The following is a 22,627-nucleotide window of genomic DNA, read 5'->3' as shown; positions in this document are numbered from 1 at the left end:
ACAGCCTAAGCTGTGGCTGGAACAAAACATGTGACTTTGCATGTTTTATCACTTTATTTTGCAAAGAAATTAACACATTCTTGTCATCTGCGGATTGCACTTTAAAGAAAAGAGCCTTTATTTGTCATGTTGAGATAAAACAGAATAAAATGTTCCCTCTCCAGACTTCACAGTAGAGCCTGGAAGTTGCCTGATCTCAGACCAGCTCTGTGTCCCAGCAGGGCCATACATTCATCATACCTGTTTGCCTGGAGTGGGAAAACAAAATACATGTAAACAAACACACCTGAGCTATGTGATGCCAAAGGTTTGGAGGTTCATTTTTATGTCATTCCTTTTCTCCATTTTCAACAGGTGTTTTAAAAACAGCAGTTTGCATTATGAACTCCTGCTTTCCACACTGTGCCAAGTGTTCTGTACCTCCATACTTGCCACTCAGCTGTGGGCTTTTTCTCACACTTGCTGTTGTTATTTTACTTTCCATTAGCTACACTGCTGCCATGAGCTGGGGCCGATAAACCATCTGGCCGGGCTCCTGAAACAGATAGCAGCCTCTTACTGGAGTGAAAAAGTAAAAAACAATTAAAGCTGCAAGCAGCGTTGGACGGGTTCCAGCATCCTTGCTGGTCGGCGAGTCCATGCATGTCCACTAGGTGGTGCTGCGACCGAGAGTGCATGTTGAACTGTGAACGTGATGAAGGCTGGACTCTGATCACACATGTAAAATTTCAGGCAGATTGGAGCATGCACAGGCTAATCATAGAGCTTTTCCTATCCATCCACCAGGTGGCGCTGTGACCGAGAGTGTATTTTGGCCTATGGATGTGATCAGGATTGGTCTCTGATGACACATGTAAAGTTTCAAGCAGATCGGAGCATGTACAGGGTAGTTTTAGAGCATTTCCTTCCATCCAGCAGGCGGCGCTATGACTATGGCTTTAAATCAGCATGTGAATGTGATCAGGGCAGGACATTGATCATACATGTAAAGTTTGAGAGATTGGAGAATGTTCAGGGCAGTTACACAGCATTTCCTGGTTCATGGCGAATTGTAAATTTCCAGGGGTCACCATTTCTACGCCCTCTGACTTTTGCCGAGCTTTTGATAACTTTTCATCAGGAAGGACTGTTGCATATACTGGCCAAATTTGAGGTCTCTCGGACTTACCCCCGATGAGTTATTAATCAGAAAAAATGTACAATTTACAGGTAATTCAAGATGGCTGACTTCCTGTTGGGTTTAGGGTGTGTCCCAATGTGCTGCATATGCCCCCCAAATATTGTGGCTGTAAATGAAACATGGTGGCAGTTGACCTAATGACCACTTTTTCAATTTTGCAGGGGCCGCTATGGAGCCATTTTGCCACGTGCGCAACTCTCATAAAATATCAACTTTTTCGCCAGTCCTGATGTGCATGCAAAGTTTGACACACTTTGGGGTATGTTTAGGCTGCCAAAGTGGAGTTTGAAAAGATGGAAAAGAGTGAAGAAAAAAAAGAAACCCTAGGGTTTCAATGGGGTTCAGTGCTTGGACCCTAATCTCTGATTATGGGTGAGGTGAAGTAGAAGCAGCCATGAAAAGCTCCATGTCTGAGGTCATTAAGAGAAAAACAACTGATAATTCAGGTGTCAATAAATGACATGCTGAAAAAACATGTAGCTGCAGGTCACAGAAATACAAAATTAGACCTATTCGGACATATTTAATATGAAATACCTGAGGGCAAAACTGAAAATGTTAGTTTTGCTGAACTTTCAACCAATTGAGCTTTTAATTTGAAAGTTTCCATGGCAATTTAATACATTTGGAATAAGATTCAGTGATTGTAAGACGGTTTGTGCATAAAATTGCTATTTTTAGTGAATTTATTGACTTGCAAACAGTCCACACACAATAAAAGTTTAACTTTTTGCATCTTTCCAGTCACAAGGAGAAAAATTAGTTGCAGATTTTGTGCTTTGTCATGCTGACATGCAAAATCTAGAAGCTTTTCAGTGTTTCTTCCTGCACCAGATTCTTACACAACAGAGACAGTGTTTCAAAATGCAATATTTGGGGAGTTGTGCAAGGATCATACATGATTACACACTGAATCTGAAGTTATTAGAGGTTAGTGGACGTCACCTCATCCCACAACCCTGTGTTGTCATCATCCAGCAGACTGAGCGCCTCCTGCTGGTCCAATCTGTCAACTACAAGCTCACTGTGGGAAAACCACCACATGCAGGTAAACTGACCCAGTTAAAAAAAAAAAAAAAAAAAAAAAAAAGAGAGACGGGCGAAGTTACTGGAGCAAAGCATGTTTCTTTATTAAGTGTACAAAACAAGTGCAAAAATAGTGATTCGTCAGAGCCGCGCAGACTCACCCTTCAAAAAATTACAATCAGAGAGGACACAAACCAATACATGAAGTGCTTTTCAAAGAGGATAAAAGGAATCGACTATGCGGTCTGGCGCAGCAGAGGGAAAGATCGCGAAACACGGACTCTGATTCACAGCGTCTGATAAGTGCAAGCTGCTGAAAAAAAACAAAACAAACGCCAAACAGCATTCTCCCCTTCAAACGATGCACGGTGCAAAGATTTGACAAGGAAGGATCTCTAGAGATGACATTCATTCTAATACACTTAATCAAATAGATAACTTTGGCCCGATGCTACTATCAATGACTTCCTACGCTGCTCAAACACACACACAGAAATGCTACGTACGACTCCAGACTGTCTGCAGGTGAGTTAATGATGCATGCAAGCTAGTTTATTACCACGTTTGAGTACTGGAACACTGAGAGGAGAGAGTCTAGGGGGTTACTGTGGAGCTGTGGGAGTGGAGGCGGCTACTCTACGTCACACTGCAGCTAAACAAGACCTCAGCGGGACCACCGGGTGCTGAAATACTGAACCATACTGACGACGTGCCCAACCGGATTAAAGGCATCTTGGGTTGTGGTGCAAAAGTCAACGGTAAAAATAAAGAAAAGAAAAAAAAAAAAAGAAAAAAAAAAAAGGCACACAGCTCGTGGAACCCGAACCCGGCTGAGTTGGGATCCACCTGCAGACCACACATCCCCGCCGCCACGTCCTGCCCTTTACAGTATGGCGCACTTTGGCTTCTTCTTCTTCTCCGGTTCTTTTTTGGCCGGTTCCGACTCCTTGCGGCCGTAGAAGCTGGAGAAGCAGGCCGGAGCGCCGATGGGCTCCCTCAGGTTCAGCAGCCACCTCCCCTCGCCGTAGTACGTCAGCGAGCCCAGCTCCATCTCCTCGGCCGGCTCCCCCTGCTGGCCGTCCTGCTGCAGCGCCAGGATTTCCAGCAGGTCCACGCCCGTCTGCACCGGCTCCACGCCCTCGGCGCAGCCCAGCGTGATGTGGGCGCGGCTGCCCGGCGGCAGGGAGGCGGCGGAGGACTGCTCGGCGTCGGCCGGCCACAGCTTCAGCTGCTCGTCGGTCAGCGACACTCGGGCTCCGACGGTCCGAGGAGTGACGAAGAGGGCGGTGAGGGAGAGCTCAAAGGCAGAACCGTAGAGCGCTCTAACAGCCTGACGGTGGAGGAAAGAAAGAGCGAGAAGTTTAGCAACACATCCTGGGTTCTTCTGCTTCAAATTAACCACAGCTTAACTATTAAATATTAATTAAATGCATGTTTCAAGTGCTGTGAATACATTTTCTGAATTGAATTTATGCAAACTACAATACATCCCATAATACTGATGCTCACGGGTGGTTAGAGGATTAACAAAACTCCCATTTAGTGTTTAGATTATAACACCTAAAGTGGATAAAATTGTCTTGCTTTGCATCGTTTTGAATCACTGTCATTTTGTGTCATTGTTTTTTGCATCACTTAAACTGCTGTTCACATGAGAATACATCCCATAATACTGATGCTCAAAGTTGGTTGCAGAGAAAATGAACAGATTTAGTGTTCAGACTGACACCTGGATGAATGTCAGATTTTTTTTCCTCTTACATTTTTTTTCTACATAATTTATTGCTTGCTTATCCATTTTATTTGAAATTTTAACATTAAATGGAGTCAATAATGCTCAAAATTTGATTGAACACTCCCAAAATTGACAAATTAACAGGACTTAACCTCTGAATTCTGCTCAATTTCAAAAACAAGGCTGAATTAAAAGCATTAGCCTCATTGTTTCAAACTGCAATATCAATTTGAAATTGATTAATTATTCAATGCAAACAAACCCTGAAGTACAGCATTAAGATTCTGTTCAACATATCCCTAAATCAGATCCAACAAATGGACTTGGACTGGAATTAATCACAGATGTTAACAGGAACTAAAGCTCCCAACCAGACGATTAAACAGTTTCTTACTGGATTCTCTGCGTACTCTTTGGCACCCTCAGCTTTTCCATAGTTGCAGAACTTTGTAGTGCAGTGCAGAGCTCCTGTGGGTTTAAAGTACTGCTCCAGGTCCACCTCGTTCTCAGCTTTGCCAGTGACTGCAAACACAATGCAAGACTTTAAGCACAAAACATTCCTACCGGTGCAAATGCGTCGACTTTAAATGCACTCACAGTCGACCAGGTGCTTCTTGAAGGCCTCCAGGGTGTCCAGCGTCTTCAGGAAGTCCATCGACGTGCAGCGAACCTTCTCCTGAACCGACGACAGCAGGAACCAGCCGAAGAACAGAGGCAGGTCCACCTCCTCCAGCGGGGCCTTCATGGCCTCCAGCTGGGCCTCCTGCAGCCCACGCTTGCTCTTCTTGCTCAGCTCGGGAACATCTCTGCTCCACTGGGTCTGGGTCTGCAGGAAGATGGCCACCAGGTGGTTCTGCTCGGCGATCTCGCCCAGGCGGGCCAGCCGGTCCTGGGTGTGGTTGGTGTCGTCCACCACGATGAGCACGGAGGTGGAAGCCGCCGCGTCGCTGCATCGGGCGACCACAGCGTCGTCCAGAGCCTTGTAGCCGTCCGCTGAAGGACTCTCCGGCTTGATCCCGTGGTCGTCGGCGCTGATGACACAGCAGTGGTCCTGGTAGGCGTCGCCGATGGCACGAGCCAGGAAGCTTTTACCGCTGCCAGGGAGGCCTCTGAGCACGACGAGGGTGCGGGAGATTCGTAGGGCGTCTTTGGTTTGCTGCTGTTCCAACAGGGCGAAGGACAAGGAGCCGGACGCCGGGGTTGGATCTTCTTTCTGCTCGGGTTCTGCTGCTGCCTCGGCTCCTTTGTCTTCAGGTTTTTCATTCGCTTTCGGTTCCTCCACCTTCACTGTTGCAGGTTCGGTCACCAACACAGTCCCCGTTGCTTCTCCAGCTTCCTTTGGCTCAGCTGCAGCTTTGGCCTCTTCCGGTTCCGCTACAACTTCGGCTTCTTTCGGCGCTGCCGCTGCTTCAGTTTTCGGCTCCATCGTGGTTTCCGGTCCCTTCTCAGCGTCCTCCTGGCTCGGCGGCTGCGAATCCACTGGCTGCTGCACAGCGGCCGGTTCAGGTGATGTTTGCTCTCGTGGTTCGGCTTCTGGAACCGATTCTGCCGACTTCTCTGGCTCCGGTTCAGGGTTGCTCTTTGCCAGTGGCTCTGGCTCATTCTCTGGCACCGGCGGCTGTTTAGTGTTTTCTGGTGTTTCAACTGGGTCAGAGATCTTTTCAGATGACTCATGCGCCTCTTTGGCTGAGCTGTCGTCACCCTTCGCTTCTGGTTTTTCCTCAGGCGGCGTCACATTCCCCGTTTCTGGGCCGTCTGAGTTAAGGCCGTTCACCGTCGACTGACTGGGTTCCTCCTCAGCAGCTGGTGGGTTCTCAGGCGTCGCCTCTTTCAGCGCAGCCTCTTTTTCCATTACAGTGTCCGAAACCTCGCTGCTCTTTTCAGTATCCATGTTGGGTTTAAAGTCCAACTTTACACACCACCTTGTACCTTAAACACACAAAGACGTGGAAAGAAATCAGCTTGATCAGACCAGAGACGACTGAAAAGACAGATGGATTAAAGTCTGGAGAAGAGTTTTACACTCCTATTCTTAACTTTTCTTTTTTTTTTAGAGATTCTTTGCTACAGCTGACATTAGAAAGCAGATTAAAATGTCCGACAGATGTATTTCAGCAAAAAGGTCAAAACCATAGTGTAAAACTACTGATGCAACTTAAAGTTCTACAAATTTTACTTAAGAGACAGTACTTCATATCCCTAAATAAAATCCAACTGAGATGGATTTAGATGGATCTAGCATTTTGGGAACAGTATTTATCATAAAAATCCTTAGTATCCAGCATTACTTTAAATATTTAGATGTGGAAGTGAAAAATTTGAGCTTAAAAGGTGAAATTAAAGTTCTAAAGTCACATTTTTTGCTTTAGAGCCTTATAAAAATGCACAAACTGCATTCTTCCAGACCTTATGCTCTTCTGGAGATCAAATGGATATCCAATAATTTAAGGGTTGCTGTTGAAGCCGATCTTTTTCCAAACATTTTTCCAATAAATTCTGCATGCGCAGGAGGTGAATAAAGTATAGAACTCAATGCAATTTCCCTGCAATCAATTAAAGCTTTTAGAAGGGGGAAAAAAAAAGTTAATTCTCAAACTCCAGCTTCTCAAATGCGACTATTTTCTGGTTTTGTTCCTCCTTTTGTTCCAGTAAACTGGGTGTATTTTGGTTGAGGACAAAACAAGACATTTGGCATCACTTTGACATTTTACTGACCAAACTACCAATAAATATTCTGGAAAATTAATCAACAATGGAGCTTATTTTTAGCTACAGAAACACAAAGAGGGTTTTGGGAAAGTGACAACGCTGTGCTCCTTATTCAAATTAAAATTTGAATGCAGCAGTTCAGAGGTTTACAGAAACAAGCATGCATGCAAAAATACTGTGTTGCTGTGCCAAACTTTGCAAACAAAGGATCATTTTTAAAAAAAAATGTGTCACTGCAGAAAAATGTGAAAACTTCACAGCAAAGTCGTGGTTTCTGGGTGCAAACAAAGGCTGGAAAAGAGAATCATTTTCACATTTGCCTTTATGAAATCCAACTGAAATGGATTTAGATTTTCCTGGTGACGATTCTGAAGCAGTATTCATCATAAATATCCATAGACGCAATCAAACAGGCTCTTTAACTAGCATTATTTTAAATATTTAGATGTGTAGGTGGACCGTCTGCGTGTAAAAAGTGAAATCAAAGCGCAACAGTCTAAATATTTAACATTTAAAAAAATCTGCACCGTCACTTCGGAGTCCATTTTAGAGATCAGAAGTCCTTCTGAAGGCCCGAATCAAATATTCATTGAGGCCACAAACAGGATGTTACTAAATACTTAAGATTTCAAGGCGGATCCTTCTCGTATATTGCTCCGTTTCTCCAATAATTATTTGCATGTGTGGATAACATATCTTTCAATTTCGTCCTTCAGCTTCCATTTTTGGAAGAGGTGGAGGAAAGGTGAACGCACTGAGCTGCTTACTCAAATTTTAACAGGCTAGCAACAGAAATGCAACACAAAGAAACAAACATGCATGCAGAAAAATGGGGTAGATAAGCCAAAGCCTGCAAGCAAACAAAAAAAAAACGAGGTAAGAAAAGTGATGTTTAATGATATTTGTAATCAAAATCACCAGGAAATCCACCATTTAACAGGTTAGTTAGTCAAATATTTACATGTGAAGGGGTGTAAAAACTGAAATGAAAGCTCAACAGTCCATGTTTTTAGTCTGACTGCACTTCTTTTATGCAACTGAAGGACACAAATCAAGATTTTAGGGTGGAACTTCCACACATTACATCATTTTTCAATAAACTGTTGCACAATTTAATGGAAATTCTTCCTTGAGCTTCCATTTTTGTGCAATTGATGGGTTGCAGCTTGAGATATAGATTGGAACTGTGCACCTTAATCTAATATTAATCCACATTTATCTGCTCAGAACAGAAACACAGCAGCTCAGTGGGATAACATTTAACTAAAATGCATCAAAACTTGCCAGTGAACAAATGAGAGCTTTAACTTTATAGTGCAATACAACCCACAATACAGCAGGTGATTTAGTCAAATATTTACATGTGAAGGTGGGCGAAAAGCAAAATTAAAGCTCATGAGTCTATTTTTTGGTCTGACTGCACTTTTTTCCAGACCTTTTGTGCAACTGAAGGCCCAAAAATCAAGATTTCAGGCTTGACTTTTCACACACTGCATCATTTTTTCCAATAAACTGTTGCACAATTTAATAGAATTTCCTCCTTCAGCTTCCATTTTTGTGCAGCTCTGTGCACACACAGATTAACTGATGGAACTGTGCACCTTATTCAAATAAAAGTTACATTAATGCACAGTGTGGCAGCTTATTTAATCCAATATTTAAATGTGCAGATGTGTAGAAAGCCATATTTCAGCACAACAGTGCAATTCATTTGGCACAAAAACTTGCTTTGTCAGGTTTAACTGCACCTTGTCACACTACATGTCCTTCCAGAGGCCAAAAATCAAGACTTTACGGTGGATCTTTGACACATTTCACCACATCTTTCAATTAGACCGACTATGATAGAGTGTCACCCTTCAGCTTACATTTCTGTGCAGCTCCGTGCACACAGAGGTTAAACGAGTTCATTATTTAAATATTAATTTACATTTGTGGGTTATGAAAGGAAATACAGCAGAACAGAGGTTAAGAGAAACAACCACGCATGCAAAAATGCTGGATTCAAGCCAAGATGTGGCCAAATTTGCCAACAAACAAAGAAAACATAAGTTCTCCTTAAAGGCATGCCATAATCCAGCATGTGGAAGGTTATTTAGTGAAATATTTAAATGTAGAGGTGCGTAAAAGGTGAAATTAAAGACAAATTTTCCAATTTTTTAGCTCAAACTTGCTTTGTCATTTCTGACTGGACTTTTTTTTTTAGGCTATATGTTCTTCTAGAGGCCAAAAACAAACAAAAATCAAGATTTCAGGTTGGATCCTTCATATGTATTACACCAAATTCTAACAAATTGATGCATGTGTGGATAAATTGTATCAAACTGAAGAGAATTTCACCCTTCAGCTTCCATTTTTGTGCAGTAGGAGTGGTGCAGCTCTGCCCACATGGAGGCTAAATGAAGGAACAGTGCACCTTATTTAAATATTAATTTACATTTATGAGCTAGAAACTGAAACACAGCAGAACAGTGGTTAACAGAAACACAAAGCTGCGTTTAAAAACACTGTTTAAAGTTTGCATGGAAATCTTCGCTGCTCGCCACCAAACAAAGGCCGACTCAGAAAACGGGGCTGGTTTCTCCACCTCAAACGCGTTTTCGGAGTCATTCGGTGAAGTTTTGTTTCTAAATTACTGGATTTAACCGCTGTAAGAAACCACATGGTGTCAGGAAGCAGAAGGGGAAGCAAACAACACAACGTTTCAACAAAGACGCTCAAGCGCAGCGACCAAATAAAAACAAAAAAACGCACCAAAGCGGACAAAACGCGCACTTTGATAGCTTTAAATCTGCATTATAAACGAGCTGCACTGAAAAGAAACGCGTATGTTCATGTTTGAAGCGAGTTTGAGGGAAATACTGTTGAGAAATTAGCGTGTTTTGCAGTAGCAGTCGAAGGCCGCGTCCGAACGTGGCTTTAAACAAAGAAAATCGATAGTTTGGAGACGTTTGAGGAGCTGCACGTTGTGGCAGCGAGGAGACAAAAAAAACTGCTCATCTGGAAATCAGACTGCAGCTGCCACGTCTGAGAGACTCCCGGAGGAGGAGAGGAAGAGCTGGGAGGTAAAAGAGGAACTAACTGGAGGTTAGAGGCAACAAAGGGAGGCTGCAGGAGGCCGAAGCCGCTCAGAGGCGCTCTGGTTCGGCTGGAACTCACCGGTCCGGCTGCTGGAGCTGCTGGAGCCGCTGACCACGCGTCCCTCTGTGGACACAATGACACGGCAATCCTGGAGATCCACATGCACCCGCCCCTCTTCAAGAGCAGCAGGGGGCGAAAAAAAACTGAAGCTGCCGGAAGCGCGCAGCAGCTGGGCGGGGCCGCGGACACGCCCCTGCCGCGATACTGGAGAGGCTTTCAGGCACAGAAGTCGATTTTCACATCAATTATCAGTTACTTTTCTCTTATTTTGAGGCAATTTGATTTGATTTTTGAAAAGGAACAGGAATAGAAGAGAAAAATTGAAATAAATAAAATAACAAAACACACACCAGTGAGGATAAAGTGTAATGTTTTAAATATTAAAGCCCCCAGATAGAGAAAACCCACTTTTATTGTGTTGGTGGTGCAAAGTGGCTTTTTTTTAACTGCTACCTGACACCTGTTTTCAAAAGTGTTTAAAAACAATTTTTTGAACAATTTACTGCTATTGTTATTTATTTCCCCCTGTTTTGTTGTATATTTGCAGGGACAAAAACCGTTTGATTTACATGTTGACTATAAAAAAATACAAATGAAAATAAAAACAGGCCCAAACTGTAAATAATATCCACATAAAAAAGCTGCATTTTTTTTATAAACAGTACTTTCAGCTAAAACTGTAATTATTTTTGCAGAAATTTGCTATTATTTGTAAGGAAAAATAAGTATATTAGGTTTTAAAATGGTGAATTATTTTCCGAATTTACAGACTTAATGTGTTTTCTTAAATTACAGATAATGTAGTAAAATCAAAGACAAAAGTATTAATTTCTGATAGCAATAAAGAAATGAATATTTTTGAAAAAGATGTACCAATAGTATTTAACAATTTTACAGTGTGTGATCTTAAAGTTACAAAAATTAAAAAATAAATAAATAAAATATCTATTTAAATCAGCTAAAAATATATAATTTCAGAGACATTTACCATCACTTCAGAGAAAAAAATATGTATATTAAGGATTAAAATATGTACATAATTTTTTAATTGTTTACAATGTGTGACCAAAAAATATTTATTTAAATCAGCTAAATATATTACTTATTTTTACAGAAATTTGCTAATATCTGAAAGTAAAATTAATTATATTGAGGTTTAAAAAACATTTTCTTAAATTACAGATTATGTCTAGCAAAATCACAGAAAAAGTATTAATTTCCATGTTAACAATAAATAAATAAACATTTATAAATATACAGTATTTTCACCAATAGCATTTAGTTCTTTTACAGTGCATGGCCTTAAAATTCTACAATTTTTTTCTGTATTTAAATCAACTAAATTATAATTATTTTACATATATTTGCTGTCATTTGAAAGAAGGAATTATGTTTATTAAGGATTAAAAATAGTAAAATATTTTTTAACTGTTCACAATGTGACCAAAAGAACTGCAAATTTTTCTACACTTAAATCAACTAAAAATATTGTTATTTTCACAGAAATTTGCCATTACCTGAAAGGAAAATTAAGTATGTAAAGGTTTAAAAAATGGCGAACTATTTTCTTCATTTACAGATTTTTAAAAATATTTTTCTTAAATTTCAGATAATGTCTTGGAAAATCACAGAAAAAAGTCGTCATTTCCATGTTAAAATATACAAATTTACATATACACATATTTTTTACCAAGCTTTTTGTTCTTTGATAGTGTGTGACCTTCAGATGACACGACTTTTCCTGTATTTAAATCAGCTGAAATATAATTATTTTAGAGATATTTTCCATTATTTGAAAGAAGAAATTATGTATACTAAAGATTAAAAATTGTAAATAATTTTTTAAACTGTTTATAATGGGGAACCAAAAAAATTACACTACTTTTACTATATTATTTTACATATTTTGCAGCTATTTGAAACTTTCTTGCTACCTTGTTGCCAGATTCTTACATTTTTTAAACAGAGATCCTTTAATAGTATTTTTTCCAAATACTTCAAAATGCTATTTCTAGTTATGTGTCTGTACTTGTTTTATGTGCATATCTGTGCTAAACATGCCATCATAAACATGTTCATACTGCAGTTCTTTTTAATATCAGACATGCAGCTCAGTGTAAACACTGCTGCGTTACATAACTGCTTTAGATAAACAGGACAGTGTTCTGGTGACATTTACTCGGCCGATTTAGCTTTAACACTTCAGGAGCAAGTTTATGTTCTCCTTCAGACGAACAGAAAGAAGAGCTGAACTTTGACTGTGTGTCCGATCTACACATGAACTAACATCAGTCAAACTAAGCAGGAAGCAGCGTTGTGTGTGTTAATGTCTGCTGACGGACGTGTTGGAGCTGCAACACTTTATTTAAGGGTCTCTAAGTGAAGAGTTTGGGTCAAAGTTTGTCTTAAAATTAGCTCGTGTCTTCTGTATAAAGTGACACATTTTCAGCCTGTGTAAAACAAAACAACAAGCCACTCTGGTGAAAATCAAGTCACAAAAAAATACCAGCATGAATAAACTATAAATGAATTCATATTAAAAGGCTTTTATTGTGTTTCAACATGCAGATGTTTACTGCTACCTCACACCTAACTACACTGTAAAAATTAATTTATTTGAACAGTTTTGACTTTAATTTTTTGAACTATTTGGTGCTATTTTACAGATTTTACTTGTTTTGTTAGATTACAGATAATATTAAATCAGAGAAAAAATTACATGTACCCGTAAAAAAAACCCCCACAAAAAACAACAGGACATGTCTACAAATAAAGTCCCCATAAAAACATTTAGTAATTAGCTCTTTTACAGCAATCAAACATATTTTTTTATTATTATTTTTCATTGTATTTAAATGAGCTAACAATACAATTATTTGCTGTTATTTGAAAGAAAGATTATGTATGTTAAGGGTTGAAAATGGTAAATTATTCTACAGATTTTCCCTGTTTTGGTAAATTACAGATAACAAATAGTAAAATCACAGGAAAAAAAGTATTAATTTACATGCAGACTGTAAAAAAAGCCAAAAACTATTAATGTCCAAATTAAAAAATCTGTATTTTCGTAAATAGCTTGTTCTTTTACAGCATTCAACAGCAAAATTACACTATAATTATTGTATTTAAATGAGCTGAAAATACAAGTATTTGCTGTTATTTGGAAGGAAAATTGTGTATCGTAAGGATTAAAAAATGGTAAATTATCAACTGTTATTTCACAGATTCTCATTGTTTTGCTGAGTCACAGATGACTTTTGCAATTTTTTTATTCTAATTATTTATTCTTATTATGATTTCTATTAGGGCTGCACAGTGGAACACTGGTTAGCACTTTCGCCTTGCAGCAAGAAGATCCCTGGTTCAAATCCTCAGCTGGGCCCGGGATCTTTCTGCATGGAGTTTGCATGTTCTCCCTGTGCATGTGTGGGTTTTCTCCGGGCACTCCGGCTTCCTCCCACAGTCCAAAAATATGCTGAGGTTAATTGGTTACTCTAAATTGCCTGTAGGTGTGAATGTGAGTGTGATTGTTTGTCTGTATATGTAGCCCTGTGACAGACTGGCGACCTGTCCAGGGTGTCCTCTGCCTTCGCCTGAGTCAGCTGGGATAGGCTCCAGCACCCCCCGCGACCCTAGTGAGGATAAAGCGGTGTATAGAGGATGGATGGATGGATATGATCCTTCTTTTATTTTTTCTATTAAAAAACACCAGGTCAAAATCTTCATATATGAAACTTGGCAATAAAATGGACTGACTTCTAAAAATGTAACGCTGATGCTCAAAGATGAGTTTAATCAGTGATCGGAGAAGGAACTTTGACAATACTGCAAAAACAAAAAAAAAGCATTTGTCCTTCAGAAATAATGTGATAAAATACATCGGATTTAGTAAATATGATCTTTTTGTTAAGATAACCACCAGAAACTGAGCTTTTAATTGCGTTGTTTTTCCCCATGTAGACTTTTATTCCTGAGAGAACAGGCCACCTTCACACATGTAACTCTTGTCTATAATATTGTGAGTTTAATCAGCATCACCACGCTTTGTAATTGTGCTTCAAATCTCTGTTTAACCTTTTGAGGAATTGATCTTTCTTTTCCTGCTTTTTCCCCTCACTGTGGGAGCTGCTGCTTCGCTTCTTCAAGAGCCTGAAAGCAAAATAAAACACCTTAAAAATGTCTTTAAATGGAACTGAAAAGGCAGCAAAATGAGATTTAAGACAGCAGAGATCAAACCTTCCGAACGGCGTTCATGGCAAAGTTGTCCTCCTCAAGTTTGGCTTGAGTCAAAGCCCTTTCAAAGTAAAAGGCGCTGGATTCAAAGTTTCCGAGCTTCACTGAAAGAAAAGGAAAATGCTTTGATGGCACTAAACAGTTGAATAAGTGGAATTTCAGGCTTGCATGTGTCTAAATATGAGGAATTTCCTCCGCCTTAACATAAACAAATTGAGAAATAATCACATTCTGACTGTGCGACCAAAACATTAGCATTCATCTGCCACTTCTCGTCTGCAGCTTCGTCAGCGGCAGCAGCTGATCGGAGGCCGAAGTCTCGAGCTTCTTCATGCCGGTCGAGCATCAGGTAGCAGCAGCCGAGTCCGTGGAACAAACAGGTCTTCTCTAAAGCACCACGGACCAAAGGGAGCTGCTTCTCCCAGCTGGATCGTAAACACAGAAACAATCACACTCACGACGGACAATTTAGAGTTACCAGTTAACCTGAGCTTGATTTGGACTCTGAAAGGAAGCTGGAGTATCCGGAGAAAACCCACGCATGCACAGGGAGAACATGCAAACTCCATGCAGTAAGACCCCAGGTAATCAGGGATCTTCTAGCTGCAAGGCAACAGTGCTAACCACCACTCCACTGTGCAGCCTTTTCAGACATTATCAGTGTAAAACAAATGCATATTCCACGCTATTTACTCACAACTCAGCAGCTTGTTCGAACTGTCCGGTTTGGGCGTAAACCCAGCCGATGTTGTCCAAAGCTCTGGATATGGCTTCTGGCACTTTGCTGTTGGAATAAAAGATTTATTCTCCTGTCGTCATGAACAGAACATTGGCTGTAATTGTGTAGTTCTTCCTCCTCACCACCGCTCAGCGAGCTCCAGGTCCTTGTGATGATGCTCCAAAGCTTTGTCCACGTCTCCCAGGTCGAACAAAGCGTTTCCCATGCAGCTGTGCAGGCCGCCGAGAATCTCGCTTTTATCAGGAACCTCTTTGTCCGACCACTTCTGCACGACCTTCATGACTTCTGTGACTTTCTTCAGGCTGCCTTGTGCATTTCCACATTCCAGATCTATGATTACAAACACTCAGTGAGCACTTTTGGGATTTAAAAGACAAGCTTTCTTTTGAAAAATGACCAAAATTACACCATTTATCAGCTAGAAAGTATTAAAAAAAAAAGACAGAAAACTCATATTTTCAACATTTATGTAGAAGATTCTTGAACTAAAACTAGATCAAACAAAAGCAGCTCATCTCACTGTATTTGAAGTCTTTGGCCCAGGATCTGCCTAAATTAACCTTCTGAACCCCAAAACCCACTGGCTGGTTTGAACTTAGGTTTGTTTTTTTGTTTTTTTTTATCATAAAATTACATTATTGTTCAGAACCAGAAGCTGCAAATAACAGAAGGAATGGTTCTTGAACTGAGCAGGGTCATTTCATGTGAAAACACACAACTTCCAGAAAAGTGGTTGCTGCACCATTGACAGTTACAATAGAACTTTTCATGCAAAAATATAGGTCGCTATCTCTACTAGTTCCTAAGTTATGACCTCCTCAAATTTCTGAAATTTGGACCTAAACCCACCCCCTAAATCCTCGCCTAGGATTTTGCACTATTTAACTGCTTATTTCTCAGCCTCTAAACATTGCTGATGGCTGAAATTTGGCAGAGAAGCTCACAGCAACCACCTGACATCACATGTAGCCTCACAGCCTCCTAGCTACTCTCTACAGACTACAGGAGACTTCTAAAAATGCTAAAAATTAAGAAAAACACACTCGCGAGTAGGTTTTAGGGGTCTAAAATTACTAGAAATGTTATAAATGTTGACCCAAGGACCGCTCTGTCCTCTTCTAAACAAAATTGTATGATAACTTGTAAAGTTGGAGACTTCTGGGGCTATCATATAGATAGATATGAGCTGCTAAAATATGGACCTCACAAAAATTGACCAATTTTGGTGAGGCCAAAAGGCAATGTGGCACAGGTAGTAGAGATCTATAAATTTGTATAAAATATCTTCCATCATGGTACTACAAGCCTACAAAATTCCGGTTTGGTGTAGCACTACACTACAGTTATACTACAACATGTCAGGCACCAACATGAAATGACCCAGCACACACTCCCCTCCAAAAGCATTAGAACAGTGAGGCCAATTACTGCATTTTTGCTGTGGACTAAGCTGAAATGTTCACCTCTTGTCTCATATTTATTGTTTGATGTCAAATGTTTTCAGTCTACAGCAAAAATTAAGGAACTGGCCTCATTGTTCCAATACTTTTGGAGGGGAGTATGTGATGGTTGGTTCTGTAGGGAAATTTTGCAAAAAATAACGGCTTGCACAAACCAAATTCTGTAAAAAAAAATAAAATTCCGTGCTCCTCAATGTGCTCGTAAAGCCAGCTCAGACTCAGCTGTGAACAACAATCACATGAGAAAAAATTCTCAGATTTTTTGGCTGTAAATATCATATGTAGCATTTGGTTTCCTGGTGAAAAATTAAGCTAATCTATGTTTTAAACTTGGTCAAAAATAAATGGGATCCTGTAAAAAAAAAAAAAAAAACTAAATAAAAGAATTTAGCACTCCTTTGTGCAACCGAAAAATCATGATTGATTCAGCAAGTTTTCAGGTTGAACTGCAGGCAGTGTTTAAAGGTAAATCAGACGTAAAATAAATGCAGCATGGCTCAGAAACAGTGAACAGAGGAGCAGGTTGTTGGAAGATACATTCAGCATGGTGAAACATCTTTCTACGGCTGATGAGTAGAGTTCAGAAAAAAACATTTGTAGAGGCTGGAAACATGGAGATAGTTAAATATCAGCAATATGAGGAGACAAAACCACCACAAAGAGACACAAAACAACACAGAAAGCAGCAAAAACAAGAAACGGCAAAACAATAAAAATGACACAGAAAGCTAAAAAAAAAACAAGACAGAAAATGGCAAAAACAATACTAAACAATCAACAAGTCACAAAACGGAGACGAAAAAAGGATCAACAAAACAAATGCAGCATTGCTCAAAATAGTAAACAGAGGAGCAAGTAGTTGGAAGATACATTCAGCATGGTCAAACATCTCTCTACAGCTGATAAGCAGAGCAGAGAGAACATTTTTTAGAGATTGTAAAAATGGAAATAGTTAAACATCTAGAGCATGTGGCAACACCTGTGGACACAATGTTGTGCATGTTGATTCCAGTTTATTTAAAATTTTTAAATAGAAATTTAAAGAAATGTATATGGTTGTTCTGTTTCCATAGAGGTGCAGGATTTTGTATTGCAGTGAAAAATGAGCCCACAGTGAGTAAAAATGAGACAACAACAAGAAAAAACAACAAGAAATTTGCTTGAGGTCAAACCAGAAGTCTCTCTCACCTGCATCTATCTTATCCAGACTCTTCAGGAGGAACTGAGCGTGCTCAGAAGGCGCACCGTGTCGAGGTTTGCCGAGGTTTTGCTGTTTGCGGTTCTTTTCCCGTGCACAGATCGGACTCTCCTCCTTCCAGAAATTGGTGCAGGTGTCGAGATACGAGAGGCAGCCCTGGATGACCTCCTCCAGCTGCTCGCCGCCCTTCGTTTTGCCTTTTACCAAGTCTGAATATCATCACAGAGCAGCTTTAAATACCAACAAACACAATGTCGCTGCATATGTTAACTCTAAACCCAAAATAAACGTGCATGAAAATGGAAAAATAAGTTGGTACCTTCATCTTTCATCAGACTTTCCAGATATTTCCTGTCGCTGTAAAACTCTCCCATCATCTTTCTGGACGTTTTCTCCTTCTTCGGGGTTTTCTGGCTCTGTTGTTTCTTCTCCTTAATCAAATTCTCAATCGCAGAAATCAGATTTGATCTTTTTACCTGTGAGAGATTCAGAAACAAGAAAAAAAAAAGAGCCCAAATTCTGCAACTTCAGCTTTTCAAATGGAAATATTGTCTGGTTTATTTCATCTTCTATGACAGTAAACTGAATATCTTTGGGTTTTAGACAAAACAAGACCTTGCTGGTCCTGGTGTCTTGACATGTTCCCCCATTTTTTGACATTTTTGGACATATAGACCAAACAAATAATCGATTAATAGATTGTTAGTTGCAGTTCTACCTGAAAAGCATCAGTCACGGGATAATACAAGCAAATTTAAAAGTTACTGGATATCTCTTGGAGTCCAGTTAAATTCATCATTAAGAAACGGAAGGAATATGGAACATGAGTAAATCTGACTAGAGCAGGACGTCCTCAAAAACTGAGAGACCGAGAAGAAAGAGACTAGTGAGGGAGGCCACCAAGACACACATGACTCCTCTAAGGAAGTTACAAGAAAGAGACGAAGGATTGAGGCCACTAACACAACTATGACTCCCATGAGGGAGTTACACAAAAGTGACTGGTGAGGGAGGCCATCAAGACAACAATGATTCCTATGAAGGAGATACAAGAAAGAGACTAAAGATTGAGACCATAAAGACACCTATGACTCCTATGAAGGAGCTACAAGAAAGAGACTAGTGAAGGAGGCCACCAAGACACTCATGACTCCTCTGAAGGAGTAACAAGAAAGATACTAGTGAGGTAGGCCACCAAGATAACTATGACTCCCATGAAGGAGTTACAAGAAAGATCTAGTGAAGGAGGCCACCAAGACACTTATGATCCTTCTGAAGGATTTACAAGAAAGATCTAGTGAAAGTGAACACCAAGACACTCATATCATCTCTGAAGGAGTTACAAGAAAAAGAATAAGGATTGAGGCCATCAAGACACCTATGACTCCCATGAAGGAGTTACAAGAAAGAGACTAGTGAGGGAGGCCACCAAGACACATATGACTACTCTGAGGGAGTTACAAGAAAGAGATTAAGGATTGAGGCCATCAAGACACCTATGATTCCTCTGAAGGAGTTATAAGAAAGAAAAAAAATATTATTTCTTATCATATTTATCCCTTCTTCTGCTGCTTGTAGCATTTATGATAAATTCGGAGTTTCTGCAGACTCACCTCGTCTTGTCTGAAGAAAGCCAGGTCTCCTTCAATCTCCAGCTTCACGGATGACGGACCTGTAAGATGAGAAGAAAACATGGTTCAGATGTTGAACTTAATTTAATCTGAGATGATTTACAGATCACTTACTGCCGATGGAGTTCTCTATGGCCTCTTGAGCTTTCTGGATTCCCAGCCTGAACTCCTGGACTTGTGGACGCAGCTTCAGTCCTTTGTGGTAAAACACCAGCGCAAATTCAAACTCTGCCATGTGGTACAGCACCTCTGCCTTCATGTATAGTCCCTGAAAACACACAAGATAAAATACATAAAGTCTTCCATACTAATAGAACAGACGCTAGCTGAGGAAATAAACTTTTACCTCAGAAAATGTTGTGTCTCCTTTCAGTGAAGCTTCAGCATCTTTTAAAGCTTGGTCAAAATGACCCATCTTCAGGAAACACTTGGATCGACCAACAAAGCAGTTCTTATCATCTGGATTTAAAGCCAGAGCCTAAAAAAATGACCAAAAACAAGTTACTTTCACCCGGACCATATTAGACCAGGCCCAGATCAAAAACAGCCATATATAGGCTGTGAAATCTGGGCTACATTATCCCTGAGAGGCTAACTATTTTTTCTGATTTAGGAAATCTTTATTCTATTTGCAAAAATACCGAAAAAAAAAATCACATTTTTTTCGTACCAAAACCACATCAGACCAGATCCAGGTCTAAAACCACTATGCTTTGATGGGTCAAACCAGGACCACGATGGCTTGGATAGACAAAACTTGCTTTGAAGCACAACTCCTGATTTGTGAAATCTTTATTCTGTTAAAAAGCCAAAACAGGAGATTTTACTGCTTTCTCTTTTTTAATTCTCAGGGATAATCGAGTCTAGATTTGACTGTATATATAAAGTGGTTTGATATGTGGACCTGGTCTTATGTGTCCCAGATAAAACACAAAGCAGTGAAATCTCCTTTGTTTTGTATTTTGACAAACTGAACAAATACAACATAGAAACTGTGCTTTAAATCAGTCTAGTTCAGATATTACCCATTAAAAGTAGAATATTTTTAGATCTAGACTTGTTCTATTGGAGTCTACATGCAAAAAGAAGCTGTGAATTATCTTTTTTTTTAAAAAATTTTCACAAACAGATAACTGTCTTAAAGGATGTTTTGCCTCTCTGGGACATATTAGGTCAGATTTCACTTGTTTAAACATAGTTTGTTTAGTTCTGGACCTGGTCTATTGTGGGTCAGAGATGAGAAAGCAGCAAAATCTCCAATTCTGGGGCATTTTTCATGAAAATTTAAAGTTTCACAAATCAGAAATGGCACTTATAGAGACTCTTAAGACTCTCTAAGACAATCTAGTCCAGAATTGACCCATGTTTACTTTTCAGTTTCAGATATGGACCTGGTCTAATGTGGACCAGATGCAAGAAATGCAGTAAAATCTAATTATTATTATTATTATTATTTGCATTTTTACACACATAGCAAAGCTTGCACACATTTTTAAGTAGCTTCAGTCAGTATTGAAAGTTTATCTAAAAGTTCTAACACCGTTTTTCATCTTAAAAGGTGTATTTTCCGAATGTTTCTCCTCTAACTGCCACCTCCGGAGAGACAGCAGGTCCAATTTGTGGCACTGGCAGCGAGCAGTGACAATTTTTGTGGCACCGCGCCGAATGCCACGGTTAATGCCACTGCCGCAGTGACACTTTTTTGTGGCACCGCCGGACGCCACGGTTAATGCCACTGCCGCAGTGACACTTTTTGTGGCACCGCGCCGGATGCCACGGTTAATGCCACTGTGCAGTGACACTTTTTGTGGCACCGCGCCGGATGCCACGGTTAATGCCACTCAGGGGTGAAAGTAGTTTTAAATTCTTGCCGGACCGTTCCGGCTTACTTTCACCCCATTCCGTCGATGCTAACTATTGTAAATCCTGTTGAAAGTTTTTCAGCCAATCACAAGAACGTGTGGAATTTCACGTGTAATTTATTGCTCGTCCCAGTGCAATAAATCAAGCGCACCTATTTGCTATTGGCTGCCACTGGCCATAACAATCGCTGTGTTACGGAAGTAGACACGCATGCGCACTCCCGTACTGCTGAGTGAACTCCGGTCGATATCGATGGATAGCAGGCAGGCCGGGCGGCGTACCGGCGTACCCATGGATACCGGTGGAAGACCGGCGTACCGCCAGCAGATCTTTTCCCGGAACTGCGTTCCGCCACCAGATCTTTTGCCGGTACGTAGTTCCAGACCGTTCCGGCTTACTTTCCCCTCTGGTGGCATCTCCCTCAGACAGCGGAATAAACCATGGCATCTTGCACAAATAGCGGTAAAAGTACTGGCATTAACCGTGGTATCCTCTAAACAGTAGCATTAACCGTGGAATCTTGCCTAAACAGCGGTAAAAGTACTGGTATTAACCCTAAACAGTGGCATTAACCGTGGAATCTCTGCTGGCATCTCCAGAGGCCACTGGAAATGCCGCTGCGGCAGTGGCATCTCGCCCAAACAGTGGCATTAACTGTGGCATCCGCGTCGGTGCCACAAAAAGTGTCACTGCTCGTGGCACAAACAGTGGCATTAACCGTGGCATCCGGCGGTGCCACAAAAAGTGTCACTGCTAGCTGCCAGTGCCACAAATCGGTCTTGCCCCTACTGGACCTCCGTAGTCCGGACCTACCGAGGCGAAGCTGTCCGCGGCCTTCTGGTTCTCCCCCTTCAGAAACAACCAGCGTCCGTTGGCCACCAGACAGGAGAAATCCCCCTTCAGCTTCTGTTTGTCCAGCTCTCCGTCCGACATTTTCACTTCCAACTTGTTTTTAAAGCGACCTCAGTTAATTTAACCCGTTTTAGAAACAGTTAATTTAACCTGCTTCCAGGTTAAATGGAGCTTACGGTGGCTGGTCTCCTAGCAACAGCACCAACAAAGCGCAGCTGTTTAAATGTACCAGCGGGAGGCAGCGCCGCCTGCAGGCCGACTACTGCAGCACACAGACCTCAGTTATCTGTATACACTCTATATTATCATTCACATAAAATTCATGGTTTAGAAATAGCTCCTAAAATTCAGAAAAGTGGTAATGTAGCAATCTACAGTAATGTTTCATGTGAAATATTCCATTATAATGTGCAATATTTTATTACAATGTGTAATATTTAATTCTGTGAGACGGTTTCTGACAGCTTGTGCAGAAATTCTTTGGTTATACAGACCGACTGTTTCAGCAGCTGTCAGAGTGGCTGGTCTCAGACGATCTTGGAGGTGAACATGCTGGATGTGGAGGTCCTGGGCTGGTGTGGTTACACGTGGTCTGCGGTTGTGAGGCTGGTTGGATGTACGGCCAAAATCTCTGAAACGCCTTTGGAGACGGCTTATGGTAGAGAAATGAACATTCAATACACGAGCAACAGCTCTGGTTGACATTCCTGCTGTCAGCATGCCAATTGCACGCTCCCTCAAATCTTGCCACATCTGTGGCATTGTGCTGTGATAAAATTGCACCTTTCAGAGTGGTCTTTTATTGTGGGCAGTCTAAGGCACAGCTGTGCACTAATCATGGTGTCTAATCAGCATCTTGA

The 22,627-nt window shown here is 40.6% G+C and overlaps 2 protein-coding genes across 4 annotated transcripts; both read right to left on the bottom strand.

The window, feature by feature from the left end:
* Positions 1–2,289: 2,289 nt before the first annotated feature.
* On the bottom strand, positions 2,290–9,943 carry cnp (2',3'-cyclic nucleotide 3' phosphodiesterase). 2 transcript variants are annotated; one of them, XM_022193599.2, is made up of 4 exons: positions 9,810–9,943; positions 4,539–5,870; positions 4,336–4,463; positions 2,290–3,536 (listed from the first exon to the last, which is right to left on the bottom strand). In XM_022193599.2, exons 2-4 carry the CDS (start codon positions 5,830–5,832, stop codon positions 3,090–3,092), a joined length of 1,869 nt encoding a protein of 622 aa, XP_022049291.2. In that variant the 5' UTR covers positions 5,833–5,870; positions 9,810–9,943; the 3' UTR covers positions 2,290–3,089. The 2 variants fall into 2 exon arrangements, with proteins under 2 accessions (XP_022049291.2, XP_022049292.2); XM_022193600.2 differs by having other exon boundaries at positions 9,733–9,933.
* A 3,615-nt stretch (positions 9,944–13,558) lies between these two features.
* Positions 13,559–21,984, bottom strand: odad4 (outer dynein arm docking complex subunit 4). Of its 2 annotated transcripts, XM_022193594.2 has the most exons (11): positions 21,729–21,984; positions 19,399–19,530; positions 19,167–19,320; positions 19,035–19,093; positions 17,741–17,897; positions 17,412–17,630; positions 14,886–15,093; positions 14,722–14,808; positions 14,253–14,449; positions 14,028–14,128; positions 13,559–13,940 (listed from the first exon to the last, which is right to left on the bottom strand). In XM_022193594.2, the coding sequence occupies exons 1-11, from the start codon at positions 21,846–21,848 to the stop codon at positions 13,905–13,907; spliced, it is 1,470 nt and encodes a 489-aa protein (XP_022049286.2). In that variant the 5' UTR covers positions 21,849–21,984; the 3' UTR covers positions 13,559–13,904. The 2 variants fall into 2 exon arrangements, with proteins under 2 accessions (XP_022049286.2, XP_022049287.2); XM_022193595.2 differs by lacking the exon at positions 19,399–19,530.
* Between the last annotated feature and the right edge of the window lie 643 nt (positions 21,985–22,627).

The sequence above is a fragment of the Acanthochromis polyacanthus genome, chromosome 21 (assembly GCF_021347895.1).
Source record: "Acanthochromis polyacanthus isolate Apoly-LR-REF ecotype Palm Island chromosome 21, KAUST_Apoly_ChrSc, whole genome shotgun sequence".
Classification (NCBI taxonomy): domain Eukaryota; kingdom Metazoa; phylum Chordata; class Actinopteri; family Pomacentridae; genus Acanthochromis; species Acanthochromis polyacanthus.
The sequence above is the reverse complement of the archived record's forward strand: the minus strand, read 5'-3'. Positions and strand labels throughout refer to the sequence as shown.

Excerpts from the sequence above, each read along its gene's own strand:
- cnp (XM_022193599.2), bottom strand. The coding sequence starts at position 5,832 with ATGGATACTGAAAAGAGCAGCGAGGTTTCGGACACTGTAATGGAAAAA. Across the intron at positions 4,464-4,538 it reads CAAGAAGCACCTGGTCGACT|TCACTGGCAAAGCTGAGAAC; the intron begins GTGAGTGCATTT and ends TTGTGTTTGCAG. Across the intron at positions 3,537-4,335 it reads AAGAGTACGCAGAGAATCCA|GCTGTTAGAGCGCTCTACGG; the intron begins GTAAGAAACTGT and ends CTCCACCGTCAG.
- odad4 (XM_022193594.2), bottom strand. The coding sequence starts at position 21,848 with ATGTCGGACGGAGAGCTGGACAAACAGAAGCTGAAGGGGGATTTCTCC. Across the intron at positions 14,809-14,885 it reads CTGGAGCTCGCTGAGCGGTG|CAAAGTGCCAGAAGCCATAT; the intron begins GTGAGGAGGAAG and ends TTATTCCAACAG. Across the intron at positions 14,129-14,252 it reads TTTGGTCGCACAGTCAGAAT|TGAAGCTCGGAAACTTTGAA; the intron begins GTGATTATTTCT and ends CTTTTCTTTCAG.